At 50.0% G+C, this 13,069-nt stretch overlaps 1 protein-coding gene across 1 annotated transcript; it reads left to right on the forward strand.

Moving 5' to 3' along the window:
* The first annotated feature begins 1,083 nt into the window (after positions 1–1,083).
* LOC149335677 (uncharacterized) lies at positions 1,084–12,844 on the forward strand. The gene is made up of 6 exons (XM_089553993.1): positions 1,084–1,604; positions 2,889–3,021; positions 4,123–4,434; positions 7,355–7,675; positions 10,373–11,134; positions 12,233–12,844. Exons 1-6 carry the CDS (start codon positions 1,084–1,086, stop codon positions 12,842–12,844), a joined length of 2,661 nt encoding a protein of 886 aa, XP_089410119.1.
* Positions 12,845–13,069: the final 225 nt, after the last annotated feature.

Consider the following 13,069-nt stretch of genomic DNA (forward strand, 5'->3'; position numbering starts at 1 on the left):
TTAAGGGCTCGGATAGGGAGGGAGGGGGGGGGGGGTATTACTGACGAAAGTCAACTAGGTGCCAAGGCTTTCGGTATGACGCAGAGGACAACAGGAGGCTACACTGCGGTGCTTTGTAGTGGCTCGCAGAGACCACGGGTGCGAAGTGGTGAGACCACCAGCCTTTAGTTTACGCCGAGGCGTAGACTGCAATGTTAGCATGTGTATTTTTCCTGAAAAGATATTTGTTACTCTTACCTGACTACGTGGCTTTGTCTCAATCACAACGTTGAACATAAACCGGCTAACGCTTGGCGTCAAACTCCGCCCCCTTTTGCTTCGGTTAGAAAAGGTGCCTCGCAATATCTCCTAAGCCGTGACAGCCCTATACTTGTAAACGTGGTGTTAGTCTAAAAGAAAAACGATGCGTTTCAAGATTGAAATTTGGCCCCGAATGCTACCGGTTATTTTACTAAAATGCTCCTTCTGTAAGTGGAAATGGCCACAGACAGCAGAAATTATTCCACACGTTTTAGATCAGAATTTTAGATCAGAACAGAAGGAGCCGAAAGGGCAAACCACCGCACTAAATACATTTCCACAAAGATTTCTTTCAAAAATGAGAAAGCATAGACTCTTGGAAAACTAATCAAGCTGTAGTGGTAGAGTTTGGCGTTCTCTGGGAACGAAACATTTTCAAACGAAAGCAACTGCAGACGCAGCGAAAACTTTCATGAGCACACGCCCTTGTAAGCTATCGGTCAATTAGAGCGAGGAAAAGAGAACGTTTATTAATGAACTAAGAAATAAAGGTCAGCCATGAAAAAGGAGACCTTAGCAAATAACATATTTATTGCAAGCAACCTGTGCAGTACGGTGCGCGCTACGCGCACGTTTATTTCTTCTTTGTCTTCGGAGGTCATGTACACTCTCTTGTTTATTTCTTTATCCTTTTTTAATTATTCTGGTTTATTACCCAAAGCACAACGATTAGCTTGGCACCAGTTTACCCCCTTTTGGCTCTCCTCACTGAGCCTTGACTCAGGCAACAACAATGGTTTCTACTGCAGTGGTATAGTTGAATACATTTCGCATCGCGTAGGCATGCGCATCGCGCCCGAGAAAAACAAAGAATTCCACGCGCTTCCCAGCGAGACGAAGCCATACTACCGTCGGGTTCACACGCACCCAACGCTTTCCTCAAGTTCTCACCGTGTCGGCGATACGTATCACTCACCGGAGAAGAACACTGCCATGCCGAAAAAGGGTGCCGGCAAGAGCCCGTCACGCACCCGGAGGTCGCCCACCCACGCCCGAAGATCTCCGTCCCAGGGAGCTAGTTGGAGCCCGTCAACCAAGCGGCATTCGGGCTCCCCAAGGAACGGACCGAAGCCGTCTCCTTCGAAGAGTCGCAGCTCTCGCACGGGCCACTCACCGCCGTCCCCGAGGAATGCTCCATCGCGAGGGCACCGCGATGGCGGCTCCACATCCCCGAGGTCCTCTCCAAGACAGGCCAGACCAGCGGCTCCGAGGAGAGGCGTACGGCGTCTCGCTGGGCCGCGGCTGATGGCGGCGTTTCCACAGAGTCTCGGACACCGTACTACCGTCGTCGACTGGCTCAAGAGGTTGGTGCAGAACTATCCAGTAGAGCACGCCTAGATGTGCGACAGGTGCTGCAGATCTTGTGGTAGCTACCGCACATTTTAGTGCGAAATCACTCATACGCTCGCCAACACCGACTAAGGATCTTGTCACCGTACGTACGTACGTACAGCCTTGGTCAAAAGTCCTAAGGCCACAGCATTCACCATTAGCGAAATGAATGTCCCTACAATGCTCCGTGTATCGGATCATGTAAAACACGTGAATCTTCTCCACATCCAGAAGAAACCTCCTGCTAGCATTTCAAGGTCATTCGGCCTTTAATGGTGCCGAAATGGCTCTATTATGGGTCAGAAGCGAAAAGCTTTTAGCCTTAAGACTTTTGACCAAGACTGTACGTATGTACGATCTTGTGCCGTTCCCTAGCCATTCGAGTTACTAACCGAGCTCACCCGAGTTACTCGGGAAATTTCGGAGGACCGTTGCGCCACCTGCGCGAGAGATTGCTCGGGAAGAGCAGCATGGGTCGCACAATCCCTGCCGATGGCTGTGATAGAAACAGCTACCTTCCAGTTCAGTGGCGCATCGCCTAACTGCTGCGCCACCGCACTGGTCGGGGTACGAGGACTCGCCGCCTTCTATGAATGTTAAAGAAGGATGGACAGTTGGGCAAGTTGGTAACGGTTCTCAGAAAGAGGACACACAGACAAGCGTTGAAACATTGAGCAGATACGGGTAATTGAATCAAACTCTTAACTTCGAGGCGAGAACGCGCAGAACCCGCTAAGAAGGCTTTTGTCTGTGTCCTCTTTCTGTACGTCTTGCTTCTCTTTTTTGCTAAGTAGAGAATGACCGATTCTGCACATACGGGCAATAAACTACTTACGGTATCATGTCACATCCTTAAGGGGGAACTGAAGTGTCACCTCCTGTTGCAGAATGAATACCTGCTTTCGCACGTCTACTTGGTAAAAATGCGTTAAACCTTTAAAAAAATTTGTTGCATGCATGTGCACAAGTCGAAATTTGGTCTTGAAGCCTGTCGCATTCGCATACATTTTTATTTTCTACTTTCAAATACTTTAAATCTTTACCAGTTTTTGTTGTCGTGTTTTTATCCTCTGTAAGAGATTAATATATCGTAGAAAGTCCGCGAGGGAACTGTGATTGTTCCAGTGAGCAATTTGGCGAGTTGTCGCTGAAGAAGCTGACGCAGTTGGAATAACGATGAGTGTGGATTGATTGAATACTAATTCATTCATTCAGTTAGCCAGGAAATACTCATCTGCCGGATGTTGTCCACACAGCCTATCTCCGGGTGTACAATCTCCTCGACCAGGGGGTTCGCCATCGCGAAGGCGTCACGAAGGCAGCAAAAGGAGTCCCGGCCACAGGTCTCCGTCCAGCTCCAGCAGTGGTTCACCTCATCCCTGCAAAGTGGTGAGTTCGAGCGAAGACCTTGAGCCAAGAGGAGTTAGTACAGACCGACGTACTCTTTCCCGTAGATCAGGAACTGAAACACCAACGAGGCGTCTAAACTGTTGCGCTTACTGAAATCGAATTCCTTAAGCTCTGTTGCTTTTGAGAAATAGATTTCTGCGCGCTTACTCTTCTCGTTACTTCTGTGCGTACTCCCCTTCATTATTGCCTTGAGAACATATGGAGCGGAAACCACAGCCCTGCAGTCTCCGCCTAGACATGCGTAGGCAGGGAGGGCCGTTTTTTCCAAGAGGGACAAGGCTGCGAAAATGGTGGCGCTGATAAAGTATCACCCAGTGACACAGGACCATACACAGTGTATTAAACATAAAATGCTTTTCGCTCCCGTTGTCGGCGCGCCGTGGATGACCTTGGTACCAGAACGAAGGGCGAACACAGCGCCAAACCGAAGTCGAACCGTAGGAAAAACAGAGGCGAACTGCTGCGAAACTTTTCCTCTGTCCCCTGGTGCCTATGTGCTGCGCTGCCACCGGAGCTGCGCATGCGTCAGCTGCGTCTGCATAGTCCCGTGGTGGGCGAAGCTAGAGCGTGGCACTAAGGAGCATACGCTCTTTTCTGCAGCCCGAACGGCGCACGCGCAGTCCTGGTTACGTCTGAGCAAAGCGAGTGTGCCGAGGCCTAATCCGGCGCCCGCGGGTGATACCGTCCGCCGCCCTGACTATTTACAATGATTCCGCTCCGCGCCGAAGGATGGCGCAGTAGTTCCGGACGAGATGTTGCGTTCTTCTGCCTCAGCGACGCTGCGGACGGATGATTGTGTTTGACCGAGATGAGATCTTACATAGCAATGATGTTCAGTCTCTAGAAAGTGCTACACCGGTGCTGCAAAGCCTTTCATGCCTACGTCTGCTGATGACCACGATAGAGAGTGCATTTTTATGGAAATATATCTGAAACTTAGATAAGCTGATGGTTTAAACCAGGAGCTCCGCATACTTCACTTGGGCTATTCCTTGCTCATATTATACCTTAACATTCATTACATTAAGTTTCAAAACTCATAAGACCAGTGCGAGCCGCAGTTAAATGGCGTCTCCACAGAGTCCTAGCCGGAGCGTACGCGAACAGTCACCCTCTCGGATGGACGTCGGAAGCGGCATCCGCGGCCACTTCTCCAAGACGCTGACGGCGCTCGCCGTGGGGGTCGTACTCGTCGGCCTGGTGTCTCTGATGGCGACGCGCTACTTGCGACGGCCCCAGGCGCTCACTGGCCGACGCTGCCACAGTGACACGTGCAGCCGCTACGAGGACCTGCTGGCCAACGCCATGGACCCGGACGTGCATCCCTGCGACAACTTCTACGCGCATGTGTGTGGCACCTGGATCAAGACCGGAAGGAAGCCCATTTACGAGGTGACGCGCTCCCTGACCTAGTATTAATCCGCACACATATGTCTAAGGGGGAAAGTTCGAAGGGCTACATTTGCTGGAGGGCAGACCTACGGCTATACGGGTATAAAACAGCTGTATCTTACCGGTACTCGCCTATGGGGCAGAAACGTGGAGGTTAACGAAAAGGATTCAGCTTAAGTTGAGAACAACGTAGCGAGCTATAAAAAAAATTGATGGGTGTAATGTTAAAAGAGCGGAAGTGGGCAGAGTGGGTGAGGGAACAAACGCTAGTCAATGCCATCCTAGTCGAAATCAAGAGCAAGAAATGGGCTTGGGCAGGGCATGTAATGCGAAGGTAAGATAACCGCTTGTCCTTAAGGGTAACGGAGTGGATTCTATGAGAAGGCAAGCGTAGCAGGGCCCGGCAGAAAGAAAGTTGGTTGGGCGGGTGAGTTGAAGAAGTTTTCGGGGACAGTTTGGCGCATCTGGCAAAGGACAGGATGAATTGGAGAGACATGGGAGATGCTTTGCCCTGCTGTGGGCGCAACCAGGCATGATGATGATAAGACGTACGGCTTATGGAAGCAACAGCGCCTACGCAGACCATACCCAACAATTCTAGACAAAAGCACTTTTGAAGGCGAAGGTGTTAACGAACGCAGGTTTTCCACATTATGTAAGATTTCAGTACAAAAATCAATATATCTGCGGATCTCCCTTTGACAGGCTTCCATTTTTTTGCTTTCTATCTTCAAAAACGTTCTCTATTAGTTTTCTATGTCAGTCTTAACTGCCGCAAGCGCATTCGCAGCGCATTCACACTGGGTTCACACTGCTAAAAGCGCATGTTCAGCCTTCAATCCGCGCTGCTTCAGGTGGAAATTCGGCGGCTGTTTTCGGAGTGTTTAGAATCAGCCCGGCTGCTCTTTCACACCTTCCACAACATGCCCACCTTTTTCTCCCCATTGCTCGGGTATGCATGGCAGCAGATTCGCTGTACATGTAGCTTCAATATCAAAAACAGCAGTCCATTCACCTATAAGAACGAATTATGTTGTCATGTTTGCACCGAAGTTGATAGTGTTCTTTGACCATTGTGTCCAGGGGAAAACTACAGAGCTTGCCACGCATTTCAGGAGTAATCATTGCCTTAATGCTCATGTGTTTCTTTTCATATTGCAGCTAACTATATCTCTTCAATCAATACAGTGGCACTCTCAGCTGGCGGCAGAGACTTGTTTTTTTAAGGAAAAGATCGGCTCGTTCTCTGTGGATCGAAGCGGATATAAAAGAAAAGTGTCCATTGGTGGCTTCACTGGTTCCAAGTGCACGTCATCACTTCTAATATTAGGTTCTGCTGCAAAAGAAAGAATACTTATTGGCACATTAGGATAACATGTGCATAACCCCAGCGATGCCAAAAGCAGCCAGAAGTTGCAGGAGTCAGGATGGGGGAGAATAATAGAGAGGTTAAAGCCGTTGGCTGTGTAAGAGACGTTCAGTGTCTCGTTAAAAAAAAAAAAAAAAAAAAAGCCATGCTCATGTTCTTGGCCTGTTCGGACAACATGCACGAATTTTCCTTCATGTTCGCGAATTCCTTTTGGTAGCCCTCATGCAGATCTGCCAAACACAAAACGAACCTTGGCTAGTAGAGGAGGAGGAGGAGGAAGGGGATAAACTCTAATTACAAATAAACACCTTCCCGGGGGGGCTTTAAAGTCCAAGAACCCTCTGGCCTTTCCCTCCAGCCTATCCTAGTCAATTAACTTGAGGCTGTTCACCGGCTCGTGTTGTCAGAAGGGCGGTCTCCCAAGAGGTTGGGGTAGAAGACGCCGGGCTCATTTATTCCGAATCGAAGTTTGAACATCACCGCAATTCTAGAACCAAACGGCGCCATCTTCAGTCCGCGGGTGTCAGATCGCTTCCCATCAACTCATAACGTGGTGTAACCAGATGAGCAGCCGGCAAGCCAAATTATTTCCTTGCAGATAAGGCGAAGCTTTAAGATTCTGCGTAGGTAGCTAGAGAAAGACTTCTGTACTTTAGAGTGCCATCTTAAAGGAAGGTAGACGTCTAATTTTGGTGGCATGTTTTCTTCCCTACAATAACGCAGAAGACACTACTACGCATCGATTACCATGTGGTATTTACCTACGACCGCTAAATAATTTATAATCGTATTTTTCTGTCATGTTGTTTCGGCTTCAACAGCCAAACGATGGCTGTGACGTCAGAGTGGTTTTATGTCATGTGAGGCATCTAAAAACGTCGATATAATCGCTGCTTCATCGTTTTAATTCACTACAGTGCTGAAGCCAGTCTTCTTCAAGTTTCGGAATGACAATAAATGCGGAAGCAGCGATTATATTGCAGTTTTTTCATTCCTCACGCGACCTATAACCTCTCTTGAAGTCAAAGCCATCGTTCGGCTGTCGCAACCGAAACCGAACCAGCACCAGAAAGAAATTCCATTATAAATTATTTAGCGGTCGTAGGAGGATACCAGGTGGTAATGCGTGTATAATAATGCCTTGCGCATCATTACAAAGAAGAAGAAAAAGCGCACCCCAAAAGTTAGGTGTCTGTGCTCCTTTAATGATGCGTGTAGCGATTTTGTGCGCATTTATTGGAGTAAGGTGTACCGTATCTCTTATAGCATTATTGCCACTTGTGCATAACTTCTTTTGTCGTGCCTGTGCCTTATTGTAAAGATTTTGTGGTCCTGCAACCGCCGTGATCAAGCGAATATATTTTGCCTGCGGTGCTGTGCCTGTGGTTTATAAATTATTTAGCGGTCGTAGGAGACTACCAGGTGGTAATACATGTATAATAATGCCTTAGGCATCTTAACAAAGGAAAAAATGCACCCAAAAGTTAGGTGTCTGTTCTCATTTAACGTGGAGCATTTCATCGTGACAAACCTTTCTCCCGCCATTCGCAGGTCAACTGGGATCTCTTCCTGGTGCAAATCGCTAAGCGCACGGCGGGTTTGAGTCCGCGGATCGACGCAAAGCAGGAGCCTGTTGACAAGGCGCTCGCGTACATCAAGGCCTGCCTGTCGCCTCTGGAGCGCGACAACATGGCTGAGGTGCGTGGAGCCCTGCTCGCGGCGGGACTTCACTGGCCCCAGCAGGACCCGGAGCCGGACTTCCTCGCCGCCGTGTTCCACATGTCGCGACGCGTCTATCAACCAGTCTTCATCGACGTCGAAGTCGGTTTCATGGAAGGGCCGCTGACGCTCAAAGTACAGTTCGGCGGACAGGTAAGGTTCGGTCCTTCGTACCACGTGGGCTTAGTTGCTGACTAGTTGTCAGTACGAGAGATTCCGCTGCATGGCTTAGTGCCTTTGGCGTTCAGCTGCTGTGTCCAAGGTCCCGGGTTTGAATCTCGGCTGCGGCGGCATCACTTCCATGAATATGAAATGCAAAAACTCCCATACGCTGTGCGATGTCCTGGAAGATATGACCTTGAAGCGGCCTCAATTAATAAAAAACAGGAGAAAATTGTAGGTGGGAATCGAACCCGGTCCCCTGGATGTGAGACGGGGACGCTTCCACCCTGCCACGACTGGTCAGCTGTTGACTGAAGGCGGGTCTAGTGAATGAAACGTATCTTCGAGATATGTACTGAGGCGTGCATGAGTAATTTAATTATGAGCATGTAAATTACAGATATCCCAATTAATCGAGTAGTGAAGTACGCTTCCGGTGAATTTCCTTTGTGCATGGCGTGAAGTCGTACAGCCACATGCGGCACCCACTGAAACGCCAACACGCAATGTACGGCGATGGTGCAGCAGATGGCGCGCTCAAATGTCTTAGAAACACATCTTCAAGCGATGCACTGAGGAGCTCATAGATAATTAAATTTTGAGCGTGTAAATAACAGATGTTCCAATTAAGCGAGTAGCGAAGTTGTCCGAATACCGAATACCTCCGAAGTTGTCATGAATACCTTCTTCCGCAAACGAGAAAACAGGGAATGAACATGGAAGAGCCACAGTGGTGAGACTCACTCTGGCATCATGCAGGATGTAGAGGTCCTCGGTAAGGTGCGTTGTAGCGACCATGCAATGGTAAGGTATCGAATTAGCCTAGACTTGAAGAGGGAACGGAAGAAACTACGGAAGAATGTAATGCAAAGGCAAGATAACCGATGGTCCTCAAGAGTAACGGAATGAATTCCAAGAGAAGACAAGCGTAGCAGGGGGCGGCAGGAAGTTAGGTGGGCGAATGAGATTAAGAAGTTTGCGGAGGTACGGTGGCCGCAGCTGGCACAGGACAGGGTTAATTGGAGAGATACGTAAGAGGCCTTTGTCTTGCAGTGGGCGTAGTCAGGCTGATGATGTTGTCCCGAACGCACTCAACGGTACAGACAAGCCGCGTCTAGTTACCCGATACACCACATCTTTCGCTTTCTCACAAAGTTAAACAGTAGTTAAACCACAGCTATTTCTATGCGTAGCATATTGCAGTCACTCAGTTCAGCCCTTGGGCGTGGCCGGGCAGCCACCAAACCACGTGACGTGACGTCACAACAGCCGGAGGATGATGGCGATTCTTGGTGAGAATTGCAAACACAGTAAACAAGGGAAAAAAAAGAAAATTAAAAAAATTAAAAAAAATAAAAAAGAAAGAAAAGAAAACACAACAAAAAAAAAAGAACGGCTGAGCATGGTGGCGGTTGCCACCGCCCCGTTTCAAAGGGGGCGCTCCTATCCATCCATCCATACGTCACGGAGGAAAAGCTGCTGAGAAAATCGAGTGCCGCCAAGCAATACCTCGCGCAAAAAGACCGCGCAATATGCAACGCATTCTTGGCTTAACCAAGCTAAGCCTGGGCATCTTTTTTTTCCTCCGGACTGTAGCAGGGGTGGCCATAGAGCGAAAGTTATCTTCACAGGCTGTCATTTCGTGTAGGTACGGAAGAGGTCCGGTGCGTGAAACCGGATTTTTTTTATTAGTGAGCACAAACTCATGCTCTCCTCTGCGCCTCTAAATCTCCGACCGACAACTTAGCATTCAGACGCTGCAATTTCCTCCCCCTGCGGTAAGCTAGCCAATGGAAACTAAGTACTACACCTTAGGAAGCTATGAGGCATATGACCTCATAGCTCCCTCATGATTTTCAGAATCCATCAAGTTTCCTTTCTGTATAAATTCCAGACGGTGAGCTCTGAGCACCACTTAGAAGCGGTACTATGACTGCCGCGACTTTTTGCTCCTCTCTATGGAGGAATGGCCGTTAACGGTGCGGAAATGGTGTTTGTTACAATCCTGTTTCCCTTACCTGCGCTCTGAAATAGACGAATTCTTACGGCGCAACTATGTTGTGCCCACTCGGTTTTGCAGCCACTCGATTATACCATTAGAGCGAGAGCTCTACTCCTCCTCGGGGTACAACTTCCGATTTCGATGTAGATGAGACAATGACCTTCAATGACTCACAAGGTCAAACCGAACTGAACTGCGTGGTGGTATCGACCATTCTCTGGTAGTACGATCACGTGATCATATGACTATGACCATTGGATGCCTGACTTTGACCTTTTGAACTTGACATTCGATCTGAGACAGTGGGCACCACATCGACAATGACCTTCAGAGTCTCACAATGTCAAACCGAACTTTACTCGTGGTGGTATCGGCCAATCGCTGGTAGTATGATCACGTGATCCTATGACTGTGACCATTGGGTACCTAACCTTGAGCTGTGACTTTGACCATGACAATTTATTCGCGACAGTGGAGATCATGCTTAACAGATCTTTTGCTTGTATAGCTTGGTTCAAGCCACGTTGAACCCCAGCCATTTTATCTTTCTATGGGAGCTAGGAGCACTTGTCCCGAAATCCTGGCCATGAGCGTCGTGGCGACTTTTATCCTAAAGAGTACATGTAACAATCATCTGAGTTCCATTCTATGCACAGCAACGCTGACATGCGGCTCTAACCATGCAGTTCATTTCGACGTACGAGAAGATCTCTCAGCACGTGGTCACCATCCACGCCAAGGAGCACTTCCGCACCTCGTACGAGAGCCTGGCGACCATGAACGAGACCCACTGCGACGAGCTCTTCACCCAGTTCATCGAGATGAAGCGCTTCCTGGACAGCCGAACGCCCGCGGCGGACGACGGCAACAGCAGCACGGACCCGACGTTCTTCATGCGCTGGACTCCGTCCGTCCCGCAGTCCCGCTGGGAACAACTGTCCCAGCGTTTCTTCAACAATTCGCTGAGCGAGCTGACGGGAGCGTTCGTCGACCAAGTCGGTGCTTTCAAGGCGCTGTTCGCGCTGCACGGAGCGTTCGGCGAGGAGAAGATGGCCAGCTTTGTGGGATTCTTCGCGGTGCAGGCCCTGGTGGGCTTCAGTAGCGTGCGCCTCCTGGAGAGCTTCTACGCAGGCTCGGACCTGGCCGTTGAAGAGCAGCGCAAGGAGTGCGTCATGACGGCCTACCAGTATTACGCGTACGCAATCGACAGCTTCCTACTCCAGGGCACTGAGCGGGCTATGAAGGACGTCAACAGGCTGGTCGGCTGGGTTGCCGACGCTTTCGATCGTCTTCTGAACAGCACGAACGCCGAATGGTCGCCGATAATGGGGAGCGCGAGACCCGAGCCGCTGCCCGCAAACATGAACAAGGCGTTCGCCATTCTCAACGCTTCCAGGCGGGAGGTGGCCGACAGCGTCTACGCCGGCTTCCCCCGGGTGGCCATCGACGTGCGTATATCCGCCTAGCTTTCTATTTAGTTTTATCGAGTCTGACGCCAACTGAATCAGTGCTTCACTTTCTGGACTGCATCTCCTGAGCGCTTGACGAAGGAAGTCTATTGCTCAAGGCATCAGTTTGCGAAGCGCCCGATCTTACCTTTTTAATAAAGGATCTTTGACATTCACCAACCAACGAGAATGAAGAAATGTCAGTACTTTTGCTCCACAGCTTCCTTCAAAACCTCTAGGGCTCGAGACTGCATGGCGAAGTGGTTAACGCGAAAAAGGGCTATACCCACGTGGACGTTTAACAGTACCTTTTGCTGGGCTAGTTGGTGTGACATTGTGTTCAGGAAAGTAAAAAAAAAAAAGCGCTAAATTTGACAAAACAACACAGAAAAGGTAGTATCCTGACCTATACCACATGGTGTGGGCCTGCCAATACAATACACATACAGCAGTTATAACTCAGCGAACTGGAGGGCTGGGAGGCGGCCCTGTCAGCTCGGACCTGGAGGACCAGCGGACCCTGGTCCAGAGAGCACGGGCAGCGGCGGCGGGAAATGGCGTCCCGGAATAGAGACTGCCACCTAGCGCAACGACCACCCCCACCTCCTTTTCACAATCCCGTACAGTGCTGTAAAAAAATTCAGGGGGGCACTTTGTTGACCTAAAGTGCGGTGAGGCGAAAGCCTTTAGCGCGGTGTTGCTTGCTTGTGTCACTGATGTGTGGTTAAGATGTTAATTAAGTACACATTTATTTGTAAATCTAAAATGCTGGAGACACTGGAGGGCGTTTGGGAGGCATCCGTCTGATTCGGCGCCTTTCTTCAAACACTCTCCAGCGTCCTAGACAAGGAGAACTACATATTCGTTGGCAGGAAGTAGCGTAGCCATTAGCACGCTACTTCCTGCCAACGTGCACAAATATTTTTTTTTTCTGGTCTGACTGGAAAAAGCGTGACACCTATGCTGACAACCTTCTGTCGAAAACGATGAGGCATTAAAGGCTTTCGCCTTAATAAATGTTTTCTCCTCCCCCCCTGTGGCCGCTGATGAACTCCGCTTTAGTTGAGTCATTCATGAGTCTCTTCGCACCAAACCCAGGCGCCCCTTGCCAACAGCATCAACGTGGTGTCCTACCTGGAAGGCAATGAGAATCCGGCTACCATGTCCGGACAGGCACTGTACGCCGGATACCGGTCGATGGACGCCACCATCTACAACGGCTTTCGCGTCAACCCACAGCTGCTTGCCTTTCCCTGGTACGAACCTGACGCGCACATCGGCGTCCTCCTCGGCGGACTGGGCATGAGACTCGCGGCGGTCTCCTTCTACGACTACGTGGAACGCAAGGACGCAGGCGACGGGCCCCTGTACCCAGAGAACCAGGAGTGCCTGTCGCCCAATGCGACCAGTGGCGGCGATGTCGATCGCGATCTGCTGGGAGCGGTCGCTGCGGCCGCCGTCGTCTGGGACGTCTTCCAGGACGTCAGCAAGGGTGCCGACGTCGCTTCTCCGAACTGGGAGGCTCCGCCCCCGTGGACAAACGAGAAGATGCCGTTCGTTTTCTCCTGCTGGCTGAATTGCGGGGACGCCGAACGCGGACCCCTCATGTGCAACACGCCCGTGATGCACAGTCCGGACTTTGGCCGCGTGTTCGAATGCCCCGTGGGCTCACGCATGAACCCGGTCCAGAAATGTCGCATGAAGGTTTAGCCTGTAGCCGTCCGCGGAAAGCGACACTGTGAAGGTCGCGCTCATTCTGTACAAGCTGACACTGAAACCGTTTTTTTTTTTACTGTAAGATAGCTAGGTTAGATTTCTTCCCGCGTGTTTATGGAATAACCTTTTGTTTACAACCTGTACAACCTGTATGTTTCTTAGTTACCGCTCATCTACCGTGCTTGATTGGTCCTATTCTGTTGTCGTATTCACTTGGAG

The sequence above is a fragment of the Amblyomma mixtum genome, chromosome 7 (assembly GCF_055824585.1).
Source record: "Amblyomma mixtum isolate Tamu chromosome 7, ASM5582458v1, whole genome shotgun sequence".
In the NCBI taxonomy this organism is placed as follows: Eukaryota; Metazoa; Arthropoda; class Arachnida; order Ixodida; family Ixodidae; genus Amblyomma; species Amblyomma mixtum.